This window comes from Grus americana, chromosome 4 (genome assembly GCF_028858705.1).
Source record: "Grus americana isolate bGruAme1 chromosome 4, bGruAme1.mat, whole genome shotgun sequence".
NCBI lineage: Eukaryota > Metazoa > Chordata > Aves > Gruiformes > Gruidae > Grus > Grus americana.
In genome coordinates, this window is record NC_072855.1 from 45,544,029 (window position 1) to 45,566,821 (window position 22,793).

The 22,793-nt window shown below is 37.9% G+C and overlaps 1 protein-coding gene across 6 annotated transcripts in view; it reads right to left on the bottom strand.

The window, feature by feature from the left end:
• RAPGEF2 (Rap guanine nucleotide exchange factor 2) overlaps positions 1–22,793 on the bottom strand; it is a 192,404-nt gene that overhangs the window by 98,587 nt on the left and 71,024 nt on the right. For all 6 annotated transcript variants that reach the window (XM_054823761.1, XM_054823758.1, XM_054823760.1 and 3 more), the window contains exon 4: positions 14,236–14,319. In XM_054823761.1, coding sequence (XP_054679736.1) covers positions 14,236–14,319 — 84 coding nt within the window. The remainder of the gene's footprint in view (positions 1–14,235; positions 14,320–22,793) is intronic.

Here is a 22,793-nt window from a genome sequence, read left to right on the forward strand (position 1 = left end):
CTGAAATGATTTATGCCAGAACTCTACCAATCAGATATTCAAAACGTTCTTCTGAAGTTTTCAAATGGCATGTACAAAAAAGCCTATTGCTTAAGATCACTGCTGTACAGTATTTGCCAATACAGGACATGTAAGTATATGTGGAGATTAAAGTAAATGTTTTCCTTCCCCCACCATCCCTGAAATTAATCCTTTTTTCTTCTAGACTGTACCTGAACAAATCTGTAAGCACAAGGCTTGAGTTGAGTTCAGTTCAGGTTCCCAAGCTTTTAACATATTCACGACAAAAACCAGACAACCCCAATACCTCCAAACTCTTTTTGTGAAAATTAACGTTGCTCCAGTTGACATCTACGTTGAGGAGAATCACAGAAAACTGCCAAAATTAACTGCAGAGGTATTGTGTTAAATATATTTAGAATTTGAAGTCATGTAGCACAGAGTCTCCATTTGCTTTTGGGTAGCACTCACCCTGTAAATGCTATTACTGCCGCGGCTATTTCCACTCAAATGCTCCCTACTGCATTTCCCACCTCCCCTCTACCCTCCACCTCTCAAACCCGGAGCACAGAGAAGCCACCGTTCATTCCTCATTTGCTGCACGTCCCGCCTGCACGTGCTGCATGGTGCTGCTTCCTCATACCAGCGCCATGACCTCAGCTGTGACCAGCAGCTGCTTTCCATCACTGCATCAATTATTCTCTGATGGTACAGAAGCAAACATGAGCAGAATGTCTGGTCTCTGACAAATGCCAAAGTCAAATCTTGGTGTCACAATCAACATTTAACTTGCAACAACGCCAAAATGCGTTAGATTTAGTTCTAAAGCAAACCAGTCACACCGAATTCCTAAATTAAATATTACAGAGCAGTATTTTGTAGATGTCTAGATGGGGAAAAAAAAAGGTGGGGGGACTATTTTCTATCTGCCACTTAGGGAGATAGTAAGGGATTCAGTCAAGTTCCTCCTCCTGTATCTTTTTTTATTAAGAAGCACCACATATCATTTCGGTACATCCAGATTAGAATTAAAGCCATCAGTCCCTCTTAAGGGCTTATTCTAACCAAGCTAGGTTTAGCTAGGTTTCACATGAATGTGCTGTGAAACCCAGACTGTTCCTCCACCCAACTCGCCCTTGCCAGGGATGAAAAAAAAAAAAAAAAGTTACAATTTAGCAGAGTGTATACACGCGCAAGCCATCCCTAGGGGAATGCTTAAGTGTTCTGATGAAAACTAAATTTGGCATGGCCAGTTTCTGACCCCTCAGGAAAAAAAAAAAAAAAAAAAAAAAAGACAGAGCCCTTCATGCATGCAGAGCAGCTCTAACGTGAACAGGCCTCCGCTGGGGATGATGCAAGGAGGGAAGGTAGTTTCCTCACGCTTAAAGCTGCACATTGGAAACTATAAAAGCATGGGTTTGTCAACTGGGGATCCTTATCAGATAATTTGATCTTCTGTACAATATAGACTGACTTCTCTGATTCTCATTTGAATTAGTGCCTTTAGAAAAAATAAGCAAATACGCAAATGCAGCCGAAGCTGCTTTTGACTTGTGTTAAGTATGATTTTAACTAACATGTGGCAGTCATCTGCATATCAACATAATCAGTAGATTCACCTTTGATTTTAACTTATTTCATTCTTGTAATGTTATTATATTTAGAGCATTTTTTTCCAGCAAGAGCAAATAGCTGCTTGACAGAAACGCTTTCCAATTGAAAGGAAAATTGAGATGCTGGCAACTGGAACATGAGTTGAAGAGGCATTTGCAGACCTGTCACTGTTTGCAAATCCTGGAGACATGAGCTCACTACACAACATAAGGATAAGGATGATTAGACTTATCCAGTGTCATATGATAGCTTAGATGTTTACAGTCTCAGATACAACAGCTCACATGTCGGGGAACGGACTCGCAACATCACAGCTACGTACAAGTCACTTAATAATATTTTGGGGGACGGAGCTTCACAAGAGGGAATAAAAGCCTCAAACATCACTGCAGCTCCTTGCTCGACCTGGGACCCAAACTACCTGCTGCCTGTGCGGGAAGAGGAATGACGGCGTCACGGGCAATAACCCCCGTGCCGCGGCAGGAGGGTGCAAAGGCGGGAAGAACCCAGCAAGCCGGACAGAGAATGCCTGACAAATAACTCGTCCGTGTGAACGATGCTAAAATCATAGGCTAAGCATGTTTATAGTATATTAATGCTTTAAATAACTCCTGCTAAAAATGCGTGAAAGTTAATTTGAACTCCAGCTGAAAGCTTTAGTAAACTTCCTCGGTATCTTGAACACGTTTGGCTAGCATCCTTACCGATGACAGTACTTTATGTAAAACTCCTAGGGATTTCTTTATTTCTTATGCAAATACAACCCAGATCAGAGGTTGCATTAATCTGGTAATTTATAGCTGACTATTGAAAGCACTTCAAAGGAAGTTCCTGAAAACCCACAGTGAATAATTTGAAATTAGCTAGATTCTGGAGGTTTGCTTTCAGAGAAAGTCCCTTCAGTCAACCCCTGAATCATATGCCTTATGATCTTCACACAGTTTTTCTTTTAGTTCAGACTACTATTTTGAAAAGTGTGGCTAATTGTAAAATTTTACCTAGTTACAAGATTGAATATGGTAGCAAGGTTGACAAGTAAAAAAAAAAGGAAGTTTCAAATTTTTTTCTTTTCACTTTAGCTTTTTCTAGTGTTACCTTAAAACTAAAATTAAGCTGAAAAATAGTTAAAAAAAACAGTCTGAAAGAGTGCTGTAAAGAAGCACAAATTGTTTTGCAAATTTACTGCAAGTGGGGATAGATGCTCAGGGCCTTGATAGCAGCAGGTGATCCTGAATACTTTTCAGACTAGAATACCACTCAGGGTTCTTTATGACCCTTTCATAAATATCAACAAGAGAAATGTGTTTATGAAATTTTCCTGTGAAATCCAAGATCTGTATTTATAAACTATATACATAAATATATAAACAAACCTGGAACATAGTAGTAGTGGCAACAACAAAATTTAGCTTGTTGCAGTTCAGCTTTGTAGTGTCTCTAGTACAGAAAGGTAGAAGGCAGGTACCTCATCAGAACAGCTGACAGAAGAGATCTTTATTTTGAAAAAAAAATAAAATCCTTATTCTATTTTTAAATTGGAAGTTCTCATGTTACTTTATCTTGGAAAAAAATTCAAAGATGAAAGCTTTTTTCCTAACCTACTTTTTTATTATTATTCCTTTAAAAAAAATAAATAAATGGTTTGAATAAAGACAGCTCTGCTTATGCTTCATCTTAATGACGTCTGTGTTGCCATGGTGATTACTGTGACATCACAAGATCTACATAATGGTCTCAAAGAATGAGAAGTAGTAGGAAAACATTACTTAAGAGGCAAGACCTTGTCAGAACACAATTTGGCTTATTAACATTCATGAAATTCATTCAAACAGAGGAGTATTTTTCCAACCTCATACATAGCCTTTAGATGTCAGATCCTAGATGAAGGCTGTTTTTTTACCTTGAAAAATATATAATAAGCTTTTTTAAGTCCCCCTATAGACTTTCATAATTAACGTACTATAAATTGTCATCTTTTTAAAAAACTCAAAAAATAACAACTGGACGTACCATCTAGGTTTGTAGTAGTAAAATAAGACCGTGCTTATTGACATTTTCCACCCCCACTTATATGCCTAACTCATTCAATACAACCAATTCATTCACGCGGAGGGCTAAACACATGACCTCAGTAACTAGTTTCCATAAATCTTATTAGTACAATGCAGATGTCTTCAAGATATCTTTGTAATAAGTGCCCTATACCTGTAAATGAATAAACAAACTAAAACAGTGAAGTAATAGTGACAATTCTGTTTTAGCTATTTAGATTATAATTAGAAAATAAATTATCCCTCACTTAACGTGTTATACTATCTCTAGTGTCCCTGGATTTATTTTTCAGAATCATCATTAGAAAATTTTAGCATCTACAGTCCTGCAAATACATCATTAAGTAAAAATCATTACTTCAGCTTATCAAGATTGTCCTTCACCAAAGATAAGTCTATAGAAGTTTAGACCACCGTAGTTCTCCATAGGAGGAAAAGGCTCTTCCCCACACATACCCCAAACCTAAATGCAGGGACAGCCATCCCATAACACATTTATATTGGACTTCCCTCAAGAGTTGTCTTTGACATTTTGTAAAATATATGTATCAGAAAAGACTTAAAGTCTTGCACTTGTAAGCACAGGATAGACTCTAAGGTACCTCTTGACTTTTCTGCAGAGTACCCAAAATTTGGTTAGTTCCACTCAGTATATTCCTCATTTAAATATAATTGTGCAGCAGTAATACATCACCTTCAATTTCAGGATTTTAAGTGGACCTCTCTGTCTAGTTAATGTTGCTCCCTAGGCTATGAAAACTTCACCACCCTGTTGAAAATGGTCTTTTCCCCAGAGTATCGTAACTAGACCAGCATCATCACCTTCTTGCTCTGCAGTGCACTCTGTCCCTCTCTCCACATGGGTACGCTGCTCCCTCTTTGGTATTCTTTACGCTATTTTTGCACATAGTTCATTTTGTTGTTATTTTGGGGTAAGCAATGACCAGATAACTTCTCAGTTCATTACACTTAGAAAACTTGCCCGGAGACCGTGAAAGCATGTAAAACAAACACGGGTCTTCCTTTTGCCTTCAGCAGGAATCTCATAATGCAGTTTGCTCAAGTAACTGAGGGGAGGGTTTTCTGATGTTTTGCAGGTTTGTACTAAAACTCAAAACCTTGAAACAGAAAAAACCTTAAATTAGAAAGAAAAGGTTGCAGAACAGGTCATCTCACCAGCTGCTATATCAGTTGTGAAAAACAGTTTTATTTTATCTTCAATTAGCAATGTAAGCAGTAGTGAATACCCAGATATAACAGGCCTCACATTTAACTTTGAAATAACCACGTACTTTATTACATAGAGAATCTTCCTCTCCTTAACTTATCAGAAAGAGCTCTCCATTTTTTCCACATCCCCATTTGTATGCAAGTAATTTATTATCGTTTCAGATAACAGCTTTTTAATATTAAAATCAAGCCTGAAATTCTACAAAGAAGATACCAGTATAAGCGAGAACTGTTGAAATTAAATGAATATGCCATAATTATATTGTACAGAAGAACAATAAAAGCAAAAGCAAAGATGAACAATGTTTCCAAGACTGATTAGATGTTGTTCTCGATTACTTCGAATTGTGACATGCGCCATTAGAAACCCTAATGCAGGGATTAGAAAGGTGTCTCTAACTAATGAGACACAAAATAAGCTAAAGAGAAGAGTCAGCAATAAAAACTATACTGTCTCAAGGCCAGTTTTCACTGCAGCACGTTTTAGAAACCAAGTATCAGCTAAGCAGTACCAAAATTTGGTACAATGAGAATACGTTAACATCTTCAGGAAAAACAAGTTTTCAGTTAAATGAATGTTCTTCCTGTCCCTCCTAGAGAGCATTCTAAATCAGTCCCAACCAAAAAAAAAATCCAAACAAAAAAACCACAAAACTCCACACCCAAAAAACCCCCCAAAAAACAAAAACACTCGCAATTTTAGCGCACTTTTCAAACACTAAATAGCCATAATTTTAACCCCAACTTTCTAACATTTAAAAAAAAAAGGGGGGGATGTGAAAATTGGTATCATTCATAGATGTCAAAGATTATATTTCCTCTGTCAGCTACCTTCAAGGATTCTCTCCTTTCCCCTGCTTTCCTTCTGCTAAAAGATTATTTAAGTCTGTTAAACTCCTCTGCTTAATTTTAATTTTTCCTTAAGGTCCTTTTCAGTCACTTTGAGTTATTAAGATATGTTCATGCTTACACAGAAAAATTCTACTATCTATGTTACCTCATTTGTTTTTCCTTAGCATTGGCCATATCCCATACTCACATTGAAAAATTTTGATTATACATAATTTATATAGCAAGTACAAAATTAACTTAAATTGGTTCACAGGCGGGACTTGCCATAAAAGCAGTGGTTTGGATTTATATCGTTAAATACTTTGTTTCTATGCTCCATATCACAAATTCCCAAGCATAATCTTGTCATTAAAAGAGATACATATAATTTTTTAGTATTTTTACAAAAATGCAGTTTCAATGGGGAAGATAAACACCATCGACCTGAATAAAGCACGACATAAGAAAAGCCTACTTTGATTTTTTTTCTTCTTTTTTTTTATGTAGCAACAGTAGCAGGAAATGCCATCTTGACTTAGCTTACAATTACCATGCGTGAAACAACGAAAAACTGGACCAGAACAAGGACTCTTGCATATGCGAACTCTATACCACCAGTTAATGGTGTCTCTCTTACAGAAAGTGTATGTTGTTCTGAACATTCCACCAACGCACCCGAGCATCAGCAAGTGATCCAGACCATCGTCACGTCTTTTGTGCGCAGAGACAGAAGTCTGTAGCTCTAGGATACACACCTAGAAACTACTACAAGGCTTCCATTTGGGAGGGCTTCGGAAGTTGGCTTTTCTCCTACCATGAGTATTTCCATGACTGAAAAACTCCCCCACCTTAAGAGGAATCAGAAATATTCAGGCTCACTTAAAAGTTATTCAGGTCATTTGAAACTTTCTGCTTCGCTGTTACCTTCTCATCCCCTTGTTACAAACTTGGAAGAAAGCCTGGTAGCACTAGCCCCACTACGCTAGATTTCTGGTTTTATTTTCAGAAGATGCCAGCGTAATAGATTAAGTCCCTTAACATTTTATCAGCTGTGCAAGAACAAAATTGCAGTAGCATTGAAATAATTATTTTGACAGGAACAACGCCAGATATCACCCAATCTCACCATTTAGGAACTGTGTCCTCTTCTATTTCCCAACACCTCAGATATTGGCAGCACGCTTGGAAGATGACCAATTTCAAACCTCAATGAACTCTTCAATTATTCAGCAGAACAGGAGACAGGTGGAATAAAGCAAAATGTACATAATACCAAACTCATTTAGTTGTAAAAATCATTTTAAGTATTCATAATTTAAAAAAAAACCTGTACACCAATTTCTGCAAACAGTAAGGACAATTTCAGATGACATTACCGGTACAAGTAGCATGTGCTCTGCGTCACGAACTTAGCTGTAACAGCAGATGACATGACAAGACAGGGCCCCGCTAATTTATGGCTCAGCTAATTCAGCTACAGCCAGAGCTGACACTGGCTGTGTCTAAGTGAGGAAGCCAGATTCGGGGAGCTGGGAACGCTCCCTGCCAGCCAGCCCCCAGGGACCTGAGTTTGGGGACAGACCCAGGGCAGCTCCAGCTCTTCTGGCACCTTCTGAGGAAGAAGGCATTGTCACACATCAGCGAGCTCCAGGCTTCATCGGTGACACTGGCCATGACACCAACGGGAGGTGAACAGATTCAAGGCAGACGGCCACATCAGGCACACTCAATAAAGTGTTCCCTCTTGTAAGCAAGCTTTTATTTTCTCCAGGAGTTTGAGTCTCAAAAAGTAATCACAGTCGCATGCACTGTGACAGTCTAATATTGTGCTTGCAGGCAGCAGTAAACATCTCCATCCAAAAGGACGTACGCAGCCTTTTAGGTAGATGCAGATTGTACAAAGCCATTAGCGTTACTTTCTCAAGGCCTATTTAAAATCCATTGTGAGTAAGTCATGGTAGACACATGCTCGGTCATAAATGGACTGACATCTCCACTACTTCTTCCAACCTCCTTCTTCAGCTTATGATCTCAGTCTTTCAGATTAAACTGTAAGATCGCGCTCCTTCGTGCTTCAGTTTCAGTTGATGGACTGAAATGCCGAACCAAGGCATTCGAACCAGAGAGAAGATGAGAGGGCAGTGGGGGTCAGCCCACAACAATACCGTACTCTGTACCTTCCCACCAGCCTTTAGAGACAGTCATGAGCATGGCTTCGGAACAGCACTAGCTGGATACACAAATAATGAACTGACAAACAGGTCACGGGAAAGTCCAGCAGCAGCAATTAGCAGAAAAATAAGTTTAATATTAAAGAGTGAGAGTTCTGAGGGCGAATGAAATCCAAAGCACGCATTTTCAAGTAATTTCTTAAACAGACTTGAAACCATAACCTGGGGAGTTATTTTTCTTTGCAAAGATCCAATATATAGTCTCCGTGTTTCCATCATGATGCTGTAAATCCTTAGCCATAAGCAAAACTCAGAAAGAGGGAAAAGCTCCATAAGCTCAGCACAGCCCTTGATCAACTCCCTCTGCAGCTTAACTAACTAAACCCACAGCTCCCAGAAGTACAACCCTGAGCCTCCCTCAAATCCGTTGTTCAAAAACTCTCAATTGCCTGCTCGGGGCAAAATAATCCCTTTTTAGTCAAATTCAAAATTTATCTTGGTTTAAGTATTTGTGTATTTTGGTCACTCTCAGTTTAAAACACAGGTTTCGTTCTGTTCTCTCATGAGTTTCAGCCAGCAGTAGCCATTATTAATAAACACTAAGTTGCAAATATATTAGGGTCATACATTGAGAGAAGGATTTTATCATTGTGATTAAAGCTACCAATATAATTATATTCACTGAAAATTCTCTGTTCAAACCATAAATGTATCAGCAGTTAGATATATGTAAACCACACAAACCAGCATGTCCCAGGCATCATAAAAATTACAAGTATGTTTCAGGATACATAAAGCTGTATAAACGTGTGTACATAGGCAAGAGCTCTGTTCCAGCACTGTTATACTCACATGCATTACCTGTCAAAACAAAAAAAAACTTGCCAAAATCCCTAACAAATTTTCTTCGGAGAGAGGTTACTTTACGTTAATCAGGACACACTTGGATGCGGACAAATCATTTCTGCACAAACTGAGTTTTCTTATTGCTTTAAACACATTCAAAACAAGTCCATAATTTCTTCAATAGCTCTCCAGTGGAATCTGATATTCCATTCCATTTGTTAAGTTTTAGTACAGGAAAGACCAGAGGGCTAAATCATCAATATTTAAATAGATACATCTCTCTCAATTTTTAAGAGGGGAAAAAAGAAAAAACCCAGATGTTCTCTCAACTTCAAAACTTAATCTTTTAATTAGAGGAAAAAGCTTCAATAATTGGTCTCATGTAAAATTTGTGAATTTGCTGAAGGGAGAGCAGCTCTCTGTTGCCGTATGAAGTGGTGAGAGGAGAACTGGTTGGGTGCGGCAGCAAGGCAGGAAAAGAAGAGGCTCCAACGAGGAAAGAGCGTAGATGAGTGAGTAGTTTAAAGGCAAGAGCAAAGCCACGTTTGCACGTGGCAAGTCAGCATCGCAGCATGTCTGAGCCGCGCCACACACACCCCCCAGATAGTCTCAGAACAATTCTAGGAGAAAAGCAGAAAAACCCAAGCACCAGAGCCTACCAGTCTGAGAAAAACTGCCCAGCAATTCTGGATTTTATTGCTGCTAAGAGTTAGTTGCATTCCCCAGTCATGGAGGCCACGGGCAAGCACGAGGTTAGTTGTGGGAGATCTAGGAGACATTTTTGTAGTGCAGCTTCAAGTCAAATAAGATGAAAGACCACGGTAATATTTACACTAGAGGCAAAGTCCTGGAACAAAAACCACACGGGAAGTCCGAGAGCTGAGCAAATGTGATGAGAGCACGGAGCAGACCTACAGATGCTGGAGGCCATTCCAAAGGATATTTTGAGGGACTGTCACATTACTGCTGTCAGTGACCACGTGAAAACACGGGAGAGCCAGGACAACCTTCAGGGAACTGTATTTTCTGCTCATTTATTTTCTGGACTTCATACATAAACCTCATTCTACCATGTGAACCGCTTCAGGGTACAGATGCTCAGGGGAAACAGTGAGGGGACCAAGTATTAAATTGTGCTAGTTTGGTGGCCGTGGTGGGAGGGCAGAAATAAGGAATGTTTAGTTTGGCTGTAAAATATGCCTGATATGTTAAAGAAAATGAATAAGTATGAAAACTGTTAATAGCAAAACGTGGGGAGAGGGAGAAGAAATCTTCCTCACATTAAGCTGTCAGAATAAATTTTGCTGTTGCAGTTTACAGAAATTAAATAGGAGAACAAGATTAAGCTTTACTTTATGTCACCAAAAATATGGCAGCTTTAATTGTTCAGGTCAAAAATCTTTAAAATTCAGAACTGTAAATATTCCCAAAATAGTAAGTTAAGATAAGGCCGGGGTTTGTTCAGTTATGAAGGCTATTTACTAGCTGATGGCTTGGCATTTGAACAAATACAAGCTAAACTATATTACAATAGGGAAATAAAATGATACTCATGCTATTTTTACAAAACAGACATGGATTAGACATTAAAGTTTCCAAAGCAAGTTACTCAATTCAGGACTTCATGTATGCTAATATTCTATCTTGAACATTTATATTTTTTTATTAATTTTGAATTAAAGACTTGTCAAGAAGCTAGTTACAAGTAGTTTTGCAAGTCACCCAGTACATTATATAACTTTGGCAAAATTGGCAACTATGCCACTCATTTCAAACTATTTCAACTAGCAGCTGTTTGACCATATATAGTACATTACAAAACTGCTTATTTTTTGACTGCTCTACTATTATTTATTTTGGTTTGAGTGGGAAAGCAGCAGGGTGGTCATTTCTTATGCTTTTAGACAGGGCTTTTTTAAATTATTTTTATTATTATTATTTAAAACATTCTTCTTCCCCAACTACATATTATGTTTGTCAAACCTAGTCATCACTCGCTCTCCCCAAAGAATTTTAAATGGTATCTAACACTAGGAATCAAAGACATGGGAACAATGATTTGGAAGAAAGAAAGAAAAAAAGAAGAGAGGGGGGGAAAAAAAAGAAGAGGAGAGGGGGGGAAAAAAAAGAAGAGGAGAGGGGGGGAAAAAAAAGAAGAGGAGAGGGGGGGAAAAAGAATTTACCTGACATATAATACACAACAAAAGAGCATTTCCAGTGTTACCCACCAACCAGTCTGAGGATGTTATACCTGAAACTAATGCACCTAAATTAGCTAATAAAGGCCCCAAATGCAAATAATATGCTGAGCATAGTGCATAGTCAAATGCACTAAGGTACTTCCAAGTTTCAGCTATAAATCCTGTTCCTTATAGGCTCACACGCCAACAGCCATGAAGTTAAGAGTAGAATGGAATTTAGCACAGGACTGAGAAAACACCCCCAAGATTGCAGGCAGATTTATTCACTAGTGCTATCTGCATCACCTGAACTAGGCATTACTCTTACCCTAGCTTGTACAGGCATACATCTTAAAAGAGTGAAATCCAACAAAGAATAGCAAGTGTTCTTGAAATTCAGGACACACACACACACACACATATATTTTATTTTTGATTTGTCTAGCTACTGCCCAGCCACCATTCAGTGAGGCTGACCTCGACAAAGCCAGGAGGACAGGCAAGGGGAAGCCTGCAGTCCGAGCAGCACCAGCAGCTCCCGAGGTCCCGATGGGAGAGCTGGATGCAGCCCAGAGAACCTGCGCAAAGGCATTTACTGCAGGTGCATGGGGTAGGCTATCAAAAAAAAAAAAAAAGAGAATAATTTTAAGGTGGGGGAAAAAAACCAAAAAAGAAGAGTTTTAGATGGGAGGTTTGGGGATAGGAAGGATGGATTACTCTAAGCTCTGGGACAAGAAAAGTTAGGGAAATGAGAATTTTCTGAGTCACTCAGATTTGGAGAGAGGAACATACTTCTTGCTTTCTGCTCCTACACAGATTTCTCAGCTCCATCCTGCTCTTACTCACACGCTTCACATGTTGCAATATTATTTCTTAGTGGCTTTCTAGATGGGCAAAGATAAAATGGATTAAACTGGAAAAAAGCCTCACTAAAATAGTCTAAATATGAATTTACAAAAGTTTACTCAAATGTCAATGTTTTGCCCAAACAAGATCAAAATTAGATGATCTCTACCTCGCAATGTTTAAATCTCTTCCTATTACCTGACATCAATGATGCATCAGTACGTGCTCCATTTGCTAAAGCGTAGCAAATGCATCTTAATGGCAATAAGACATCAAGACTCCCAAATTATGCAATGCTCAAAAAGGCACTTGAAATTATTACTCCTTGTATATGTAAATAGTCAGTTTAAGCAAACAGCTATCTAGTAACTGCCTTTTAGCCACTCTTGACACTACTCTAGATTTCAAAATATCACACCATCAGTTGTTTCTGTACAGCAGACTTTTCAGGAAGTCTCACTCCCCTTTTTTTTCCCCTAAAGCACTGTAAAATTTTACTTTAGTATTACTGCTAATCAGTCTTTTCTACCTAGTCTATATATCTGAGCAGTTCACTGTATAAAGCTGAACGACTTTTCTCAAGCCTTTGTTTTAAAATAAATAAATAAATCACTTACTATCCAGCAGCATTCCAAATCAAAAATTTAACCTGTGTGCCCTCTCACTTTTTCCAAGTTTCTTATTCATGGATGAGCCCAAGGCCCAGATATTGCAGCTTACTCATTTCCAGAGTAAAAATCCTGATTAGCCTTGTCCTAAATTTAAAAAGGCCCTCACCTACCCTTCAGTAACTATAGCTTCTGAGCACAAAGCCTCTCACTGGAATGACTCTGGTTTTGCACTCCAGAAATACTTTCTATCTTATATCATTAAATTAAAGTTTCTTAATTTTGCTTTCATGGATTTATGTCATCTTTGTTAATTAACAAATCACCTCTCTCACAATTACTTCCCAAGGCACCAGCTTTGGCAGCTACTTGACTCCATCCACAATGATGAAACTTTTTGTAATGCCAAGTTCCACACTTGCAATTCACCAATATCTCAGACACTGTCCCAGATGTCTTTCTGAATTTCTCCATGTGAACAGCTTAGAGTCACAGGACCTGTAATTTTCTGTTCATTCTTCCAGGAAGAATCCCAAGCTTGTTGTTTACCTTATTAAATCTCACCTCTCATCAAGTATCAAAAAATGCCTGAAGCACAAGCTTTGCTGTAGTTCAAAGGAACAGAGGATTCTTGCCACAGACTATATACAGCCACCCTACATTAATTCAGATATCGCATATCCCTTCTCCTGGCATCTAAAGGGAGCACTTTCTGCCAGCTTTTGTTCTGGCTTTGCCTGTTCATGGATGACATATGGGACAATTTTCTTCCATCTGCCAGCAGCAGGGATCCTATAATCTGTTGTTGTGCTACTTTTTACAATAACCAGTTTTGCACCTTTAGCATATACTGTTTGATGGCACATTAAATATACCATTTTATCAGCAGTGCCTGTCCTCTTACAGATCCAAGACACTTGCTTTCACCAAGAACATGCCACCATCACCAAATGGAAGTCCCAAGACCAGTGTTACTCTCCCACTGAAAGGCAGATCTGAACATCTAACTGTTCACACGCCAACCAACACTAGCTCTGAAGTGGTTTCCCACTGTTTAAACTGTAAGGAAGTTTCTAGTGCTTTCATTCTCATCATACCATACAGAGACAGGTCATTCTTTCATTCCGCCTTTCACAAATTTTATTACATGCTATTTACTTCAAAGAAGCCTTTCACAGTAGTCTGACTGAATATCCATATAACCAACATTTTAAAGTGATTCTGCTCTGCTTCCACCAAAAGGATCAAGCTCAGTCACCTTAGTTTAAAATCCTTGGAGTAATTTGCATATTTTTCCGTAGCTCAAAAGAATTAATTTTTTTACTGTAGCAATATATATTTTGAGTGTCTCACACTCAAACTTATTTTCTTCCATGTGAAATACCACTTTCCGTTGCAAATCCATTTACATGAAGCACAGCCTTAAACAGAAGTAGCAAAACTGGCAGTAACATGATGTAAGCATATGCTAAAACATGCACTGAAGACTTGTGGACGGTAAGTAAAGCCTCAGGAAAACATCAAAAGCCCTAGTGCATCTTATGATTGAAAGTTTGATTACTCACAGGAACTGACTACTCAGTACTTCATTTGTCAGGTTTTTGATAGTTTTATTTTTAAATTGACAGCATTCGTATGACACTTTGGATGTTCATACACTGTCCACAATGATGTGTTTTCAATTCTAGTTATGGGCATAAAATAATTACCACAGCTAGTAAAGGTAGGAAAAGTGTGTTTATACATGTACTTCTGTGTTTCATTAAGCATAAGACATTGCCTTTTAATTCTAAAGATTCTCTACATCTCATAATTTATGTTTTAAATACAGAATGCAGTACATTCATAGCTGACATACCTGCTCCTTGGGAGAAACATAGATTCTTTAATGAAGACTGAACCAGACAGCAGGATATACCAACAGGTACCAATATCATCAGGGCTGGAATAAAAAAAAAGAAAAAAAAAAGAGAGGGAACACAGTTTAAGGCACTTGATTTAAGTTACTCGTAGCACTACCAAATTTGCAGTATGAAGAAGATCAGAGAGGCAAAAATGCTCAAAATTATAGAAGAAAGCCACAGTTCTATTATTTACAAAACAATTCCATCAAACTATTGTAATTTTCACCTGCAAATATATACATTATTAGAATGCCTCATTTCATTTACTTCACTTTTTTTAAAAGCATGTATCTTTGGTAACAGCACAAATCCAGTGAAATATAATTGAAAGTGATTAAAATGAAGTCAAGCTATACACTAATTGTATTGTATTCTGTTGAATCGATTACTTCCCTCTTGCTGAAGAGAAGTGTAGCATCATGTCCCCTACAAATAAGGCTTCCTTTCCCAATTCTAGCCATCTCCTCCTTCATCCTTTCTTTCAAGACAGCAAATTGCCTTTTGGCATCAGTCTGCCTCCCCACAAAGTAAGACAGCATTGGATACATTTGCTGATGGTAAACCTACATCAGATTTGTTAGTCAACTTTATCTGCTGCTACTACGCACTGCCCCTTTCATGCCTCTTCCTGGCACAAGAATAAATTCCCGATAAAAGGGACAAAGAGTTTCTTTTCCCCAGTCTTTATCCTGCAGAGGAACTGGATGAGGACTTTGTCATCCAGGCACAGTTCATTCTGCTTCAGATCTTGCTCCTTGAGTAATACAAAATTCTTTTTACAGGCTTGGACTCTCCTTGGATAAGTTCTAATAAAGTTTAGACAGGGAAAAAAAGAATAGTTCAAGGTTACTAGAAATAGCTGCAGTGGAAGTCTTGTGCCACTTTGACAGTCCACACTGAGAACATCTGTACTTTACTTCAGTTTTTACCACTCCTGCTTCTTCCAAAGAAGCTCACTAATGGGATTCAAGTACGCCGTTATGAACTGCACGAGCATTCTTATCTGAAAACCACATCCCTAGTGACACTAAGAGATGCAGATCACATAATTAATCTGTAGCACCTTCATTTTTTTTAAATTACATGTCTCGGGTCTTTAGGAACAATTAGTTCTAACTTCAAGCAAGAACAGCCCACATATTTTAATGACGATGACAGCATAGTATTAAAACCCAATCTTAAATCTACGTAGGCTATGTACATGTTAGCAGCATGTTTTTCATTTGAAGAACTTCAACTTAAGAAGTACCTACATAGCGAGGTCCTCAAAACAAGAGTGCCATTTCCTCAGCACTCACTGTATTAGGCTTTCTAAAAGGAAAGCTGAAGTCAGAAGGAGAGGGAGCTGGCCTAAAACAGGCGAGAGCAAAACAGCAAACCATCCAATCTGAAAACATGCTCCATTTCCATTTTCCACTGTATAATATAACCACAAGAGAAAGGACAAACATCAGAAACATGGAGAATTAACAGTGGAAACAGAGGACACAGTCAATGACCAAGAACACAAGAACTGACTAAGATGACGCAGCCTTTATTTCTTTTCTACCAGCCTACGACCTGACCAGTGAAACCATACTGGTCAACCACACCCACCAGTGAAGGCTTAACATCTTCAAAATGGAGACTTCAGGAAATACTGTTTTATACTGATAGACAACAGAAAATGAAGCAATAACACGGTGTAATAAAAAACCATTTTGATTTACATAGTTGAAGTGCACCAAGCTGCCTTTTCTGAAGTGTACTTCACATCCTCGCTTCTCACATGGACCTGTATCGCCCTCAAACTTGTTAGTCTAGAAAAATCAACATTGTACGTAAGTACAGAGATCCAGGTTAAAGCAGGTAACTCAGGTGTATGTTTACACTTTTGAGAACGGTATTTTCTTTTTAAGTGGTGGTTTTCTGGAGTTTAAGTCTTTAAACACTCTTCCTCCCAAATGAGTCCTAAATTGACAGGCACACACCCAGCATTGCTGCTGAACTGCAAATCTGTTGGGTTTTTTGTTGTTTCTGTTTTTTAATAGATGCCATTCTAAATACAAATAATCTGCACTAATTAGCACAGTTGAAAGTTTTTAAAATAGACATTTGCAGCAATGGCTATAGATTGAGTAATTTCCAAAAATGCTGGGAAATAACTCTATTAGGATGTCAATGGTAATCTAATACTCTGTGATCCACACAGAAAAATTATCACATAAGAAGTTTTGTGGGGTTTTTTCTTTTCCTAAAAATTGGCAGTTTGACTATGTATAAAAGTGTAGTCTGATAGAAGAGAACCTCATCTGGGGTCACAGGCTTTATAACTCTAAAGCAAAAGTGATCTAGAAAATCTGTTTACACTTTTACAGAAAGCCCTGTCCAAGGATAAAATAATTGAAGTAAAAATTAAAAAAAATATTTAAAACAATAGAAAATATTTTAAAACTTTTGCAAATCTACTAATATAAAAGCTTTTATTTCCCTCCTTTAAGAGCTGATGAACTATTTTAAATCCTCTCTTAAATTACCTATTTGTAAGGGGCTTTAGTTATCTTTTGTTACTGGAGATCTTTTATCTCCAAAGAGAAAGGCAGCCACTGGATTTCACAAGCACCAGTCAATATGTTCAATATTCAGATTCTTAGTGCTACTTTTGAATCTACCTTTGAATCATTTAACAAACAGCTATAATGATTATACATTTAACTGCAGTGGTTTTAAGTTTTTCTTATTTGATCACACACAGCATGACTTTTCACTCAGTTAATCATCCAACTCAGTTTTATCTTTTTTCTGCCAGTTCACAGGTTTATCCGCTCTCTCTGCAAGTTAGCTTGTCAACAGTCGTTGCTCCTTCTCACTTATGTCATGAACATCATACTTTATCCACTTTATATATAATCAAAAGAAACATCTGTTCATTTGACAACTGAAAGTGCTGATTAAAAAAAAATAAAACTTTAGGAATACCATCTGATTGATTTTATTTTCCTTTTGTTTTATGTGTACTTTGATAATTGTTTTTATTGTTACAGTCATGTTTGAGAATTTCTAAGCTCTAAGGTACTTGCATCATGCATATCTACTGAACTCAACTCCTTAATTGTCTAAATAAAAATCTTCAATATTGCTGTGTCACAATAGTGGAAGGTTACTACAGAACATGTCTGTATTCAAAGTATCTTCTCCAAAATACACCGTATATTCTTTTAAACTTTCATTGCCAGCCAAAACATCATAAATATTTCCAAGAGTATGCAAGAGCAAAGAATGCTGATGCATTTTCATTCTCTTCATTTTTACAACTACTAGTGTCTTAATATAGTCTTGAACAAAACATCTGAAAAAACCCCACACGTATAGCAAATATATTCCTTCCTCCAGAACACATGTGCTTCCCTCCAAAAAAACCACAGACAAATGAAAGACTGATCTATTCCTTTCATATGAAAATATATTTAACTCCTGCACTTCTGAACACTTGCTACACTTTCAGTTGTTTAGAACTAAGCCTCAAAGCAGCCACTTGGCAGCCAGCTTTTGCTAGACAGCGCTGTTACAAAAAACACATGCCATTTTTTCATTTTAAGGATCCTGGGCTTTCTACAGTCCTATTCAAACATCAGGTGGCTTTCAATCAAGTTTCCATGTTTTCAGTACTATGACTGACATTTGTTCATCAACAACACATTTGTATTGTTAAGACTTTTGTGCCTGTAATGAACGACAGAAGGAACTATAGAAGCAGCCTATACTGAACTACAAAAGCACTTCTTCACGCCACGTGAGGAGGACTCATGCAAATACCATTTTACCCAATGTAGAATGCTCACGTTTGAAAGGTTTTCTCTGCAATCACATTTTACACTTTGTTTTTAAACATCAACATTGATTTCCAGAGAATAAATCTAAGCCTAATTATGGAGTTTTCATTCACTGCTAGAATGCTGCCTACCACTAGCAGCCCACAGAGGTATCTAGAAACTGTATTTGTCCTCCTAAAGGTATTTCTTCCGACAAAGAGATGACAGCGAATTGTGCACAGAAGGGTTCTTTTGTGGACAGGACACATCCCTGACTGGGTTTGCAGGAGGGTATTAACTCCGTGTAAGCACTAGCTGAAGTAGGATAGATGCTGATGACTTCCTTCACCCAAAGCCACCCTTGGAGGGAGACTGGGGTGTTTTTTAACCTAGGAACAGTTATGGGGAGGGTCTAGTAGCATCTATCAGTAAAGCTGATGTAGAAAGGAAAGACATTTGCTTAGGTAAGATCTTTCAAACAACTGGTTTTGTAAGGGTGCCACTGCTGTCCATCATCACCACCACCACTGAAGCAGCAGCTGCCAGACACTAGGAGACTGGAAGTGCAGTCAACGATCCACATCAGGCTGAAAGCAAAGCCCGCCCAACCCAGCCAAACAGCACTTCTACCTAGTTATGAGTTCCTCTCCCACCCTCCCTCCAGCCCTGCAAGGCTGCATGCACAGCAGGAGTGGAAATACTTGACGCTAGGCATTACTGGCACATGTTGTACATTTTCAGACAGGCATTCACAGATCTTCTTTGCAGGCAAGAAATTACCTGTTGGCCTTAAGTGATGGAGTACGTTGCCACAAATACCTAGGACTGGTGGGGGTTTCTTTGGGTTGTTTGGTTTTTGTTTGGTTTTTTTCCAGCTCATCTACTGTTCTGGATATTCATCTGGATAAAACTCAAGACTGTTAAAGTTACATTGCCTACCAAATGCAGCACAGCTATCCACTTTCCCAAGTTACAGAAAACAAGACTTTTTAACCAAAAAAGTAAGATGACAGAGGCAATTTACCCTGCAGAGAATCAGAACTAAGTCAACCCAGAAGTCACACGTTAAGGGGCAGTCAGAAGAATAAAATCAAAACATGTTGTCATTCTGCCCAGCTATATTTGGTGACAGAAACGTGACCCATCCTTTACAGAACCAACAGGACTATGGCCAGATTCAAGACACCAGCTGCACTATAACTGTAACTTCTGTTAGCTCGCTAGGATTAAACTAATGCCCGTATGTCTACATGCACTCAAAGCATTTCACTACAGTGCAGAGGAAAGAACCTAAATCTTAAGAAGAGGAGAAACAACAGATCTTTAGCAGAAGACAGGATTTGTATTCCGTGACGACAACAACAAAAGGACTCGGGTACCGAGACTTAATGTTCTTCTAACTATTCTGATAGAGCTACCTACTAATAAAGTTTTCGGAATACTCAGGTTCTAGCAGCAACCTTCATGTGGTGCAAAACTGAAAGCCAATACCAAAATAATCACCAATATACAGACTTTATTCATAGTCTGCTCTTAAATTAGTTGTATAAAATTTAAAGAAAGCTATTTTAAATCTTGACTCTGGTATTATAGCACTTTTGAAAGCAGGGGATTTCCTGAGGAATCTGTATTTAATTTCCCAGAATGCAAGAGAGCTTGATTTACAGGAATTCGGGAGCTAGAAACGGAAATCAAGAGACTGGATTGCAATGCCTTCCCATTGTGTTTCCCTCCCCAGCTTCCTTAACATGGTCCTTTTACACAACTACAACCTGCAGCCAGACAGCACACTTCTCCGCTTTGAGAATGACACAAAAAACTGAAGACAGACTTTGCAAAGTAACTTCATAGCTGTCACACTGTTATGTTTAGAAACTTCAGTTACATCATTATGCAATAGCCTATGATGACATCACCAGGCTGTCAGTGCTGATAAGGTTAGGCAGTATTTTCAGACTTAAGTCTTCACATTTTCTAGCATATGACTGTTCTTTGAGACCTCAGAGGTACTCAAAGTTCAAAAATCAGGAAGCGTTTATAAATCTCCAGACTGCCAAGATCCAAGAAGTTTGCAGACTCTCTCCAAGTCTTCAGCACTTGTCTCAGACTCTTAATGCTGCGAGCTATTTATTCCACTGGAAGGGGCAGCTTCTTATTCCCAGATCCCCAACTAGCTACATATACACTACTTAAAACTGAAGTTTTATTTTCCAGTTATAATTATTTTATTTTGATTTAAAGCAGTCTACAGCCCTTGTACACCAGGTTCCTAACTATAAATCTGAATCAATATTAACAGCATATCAGAGAAATTATGCACAAAAAATAACTTGTTTCAATATGTCCCCCACACGTACTGATTCTATAAGGCATCTGTCTACAGTAGCACAGGTGTTCCAATTTCAGCTTTCAGATTTCTTGATCACATAAGATGCTGAAAAACCTTCCAAAATATTCAGCCACAACAAAGATTTAAGTCAACCTGCTGAAAGATCCAATTAATCTCAAATATCTACATCATCTCTAGTGTCTTCCTCTATCCTAACAAGTCCTGATGCATCCCTTTCCTTTATAACTTCTTTAGAAATAGCTACATTTTAACAAGAGCAATCCATTTAATTATCATTCTCCATCAAGATGAGATGTAGCACTACTAAAACCTTTGGAATAATGAATCATATTCAGCACACGCTTACTTGTGTGCATTTGGTTCAACTGAGATAATGAATGTCATAAGTACGTACAGTGGCAAGAATCTGCAGGTCTTTGTGCCGACTGCTGTCAAACATGCTTTAATTCTGTCAAATAAGACATCACTTCAGTGCAAAATTCAGCACCTGGACTTGAAAGCACATGCTAAACACAAGTCTCTGCTGCTCTGTCCACCTTCTGATCGTTGGTTTCTCAGCCAACTCCTTTAAGACAGCACTTGAAAAAAAGCTGAGCAGAATGCAGGTCTCAATGGAAACAAGCATGGAAATGGCTTACATGTAACTATGGCTTAATATTCCTTTTACAGGAGATATGTCTGTCCCAAGACCCAAACAACAGAGGTGTCGTTCTTCCTCCAACACTGGAATCAATGATCTAGCAACACCAGATGCTGGAAGGACCCCTAACTTAAGTCAAACATCAGCATCCAGAATTACTTTCTGATTCAGAGGTATTTTCCAAGCTACTTTGTAAAAAGGCCACGAAATCAGCAAGAACAATTTCTTGGTTGTGAAAGAGCTAGTTAGAATTATTAATTAAAATTCCAACCACTAAAGGATTCATTCAAGACTTACATTTAAACTGGATATAGTACCATTCCTACCAGCTATAACATTTGTAACCGTTTTGATAAAAGAACTTACATCACAAACCAAGATGTACCTAGCAGATTACATTTTCAAGAAATCATACTCAATGTTGTTGAAAGTTGAATAAATTTCAGAACATAAACACAGAGTAATTGAGAACAGACATTCTTCACGCTCCCAGATCCCCACTTGAGAGGAACAGAAACAATGAAAATTTGACATGTCAGAACTGGGACCTCTTTCAGGCACTTAAGCACTACACAAGAAGAAATTAGAAAGAACATTGCTCTGAAAGCTTATGCTCCACAGGATATTGTTTCAGCAGATTAATCTGTCTGTTTCTCTTTGCTCATTTTGGTTATCCTCTGCATGCTGAAAGCTACAGGTACTTTATTGTTTAATTGAATAACCACTGCCACTATTAGACATTAGCCCTGAAGTGCCTTGGGATGTAAAACATGTCGTTAAGTTTAACGATTCTCTCAGGTAGACATTTCATTGCCTGAAGATCCTGCCCACTAGCACTGTATTCTTGCAACACTCGGAGTAAATCAGAAAACCTTTTATTCATATCATCAGTGCTGTCTATAACCCTCCTTAATAAGCCAGTTAGGCAGTTACCTGACATCTGCCAGAGCATTTTAGATGCTCCCGATGACATCAAGAGGTATATACGAAACAGAAGTAAAACAGACTGCGTACTTAATGCATCAACCATACACAATTTTCAAATACTTTTTTTTTTAATGAACATATTAAAGTTAGATTTAGTCTTAGTCCTAATCATCATTCTAAATATAAGACAAAATTAAAAGTTATCCAGTAACAAAACTGATAACTCAAATTTAGAGCTTCTAATTTTCACTAAACAGGCATCTTAAAGTGCATATTTCAACTGATGTCCATGATTATCTTTTATTAATGGACACAAGATGAAAACTGGTGTCTTGTCTTCTGGTAGCAAGAGTGGGAAGTAAAAAAGAATGAACCACAGGAAACAATTCCTCAGTAGTCATTAGAACAGATAATCAGAAGTATGTTTTTCTTTAGAGAATTTATTTATATTCTTTTCCATTTCTGAAATAAAATCAGTAAAATAAACCACAAAAATTCAGTCAAATCAGAGGTTATTGTAGAGTGTCAGTAATGTGTGTCAGTCTGACAGCTGATTAAACAGGCAATCAATAAATACATTATGCAAATATACATATGCAAGCTAATTGACCTATTGTCACTGAAGTCTTAGTATTAAACTTGTACAGTGAATTAGCCCTTGATATCAGAAGAGAAATTCAGAATGAAAAAATAGTCTCCTAAATCATCAGGAAAACAATGACAGTAGTAGTAAAATAAAATGATCTTGCATCCAAAATACTCTGAGGTCAATCAAGACAGACAATTCTGCTATTAAATCTTATA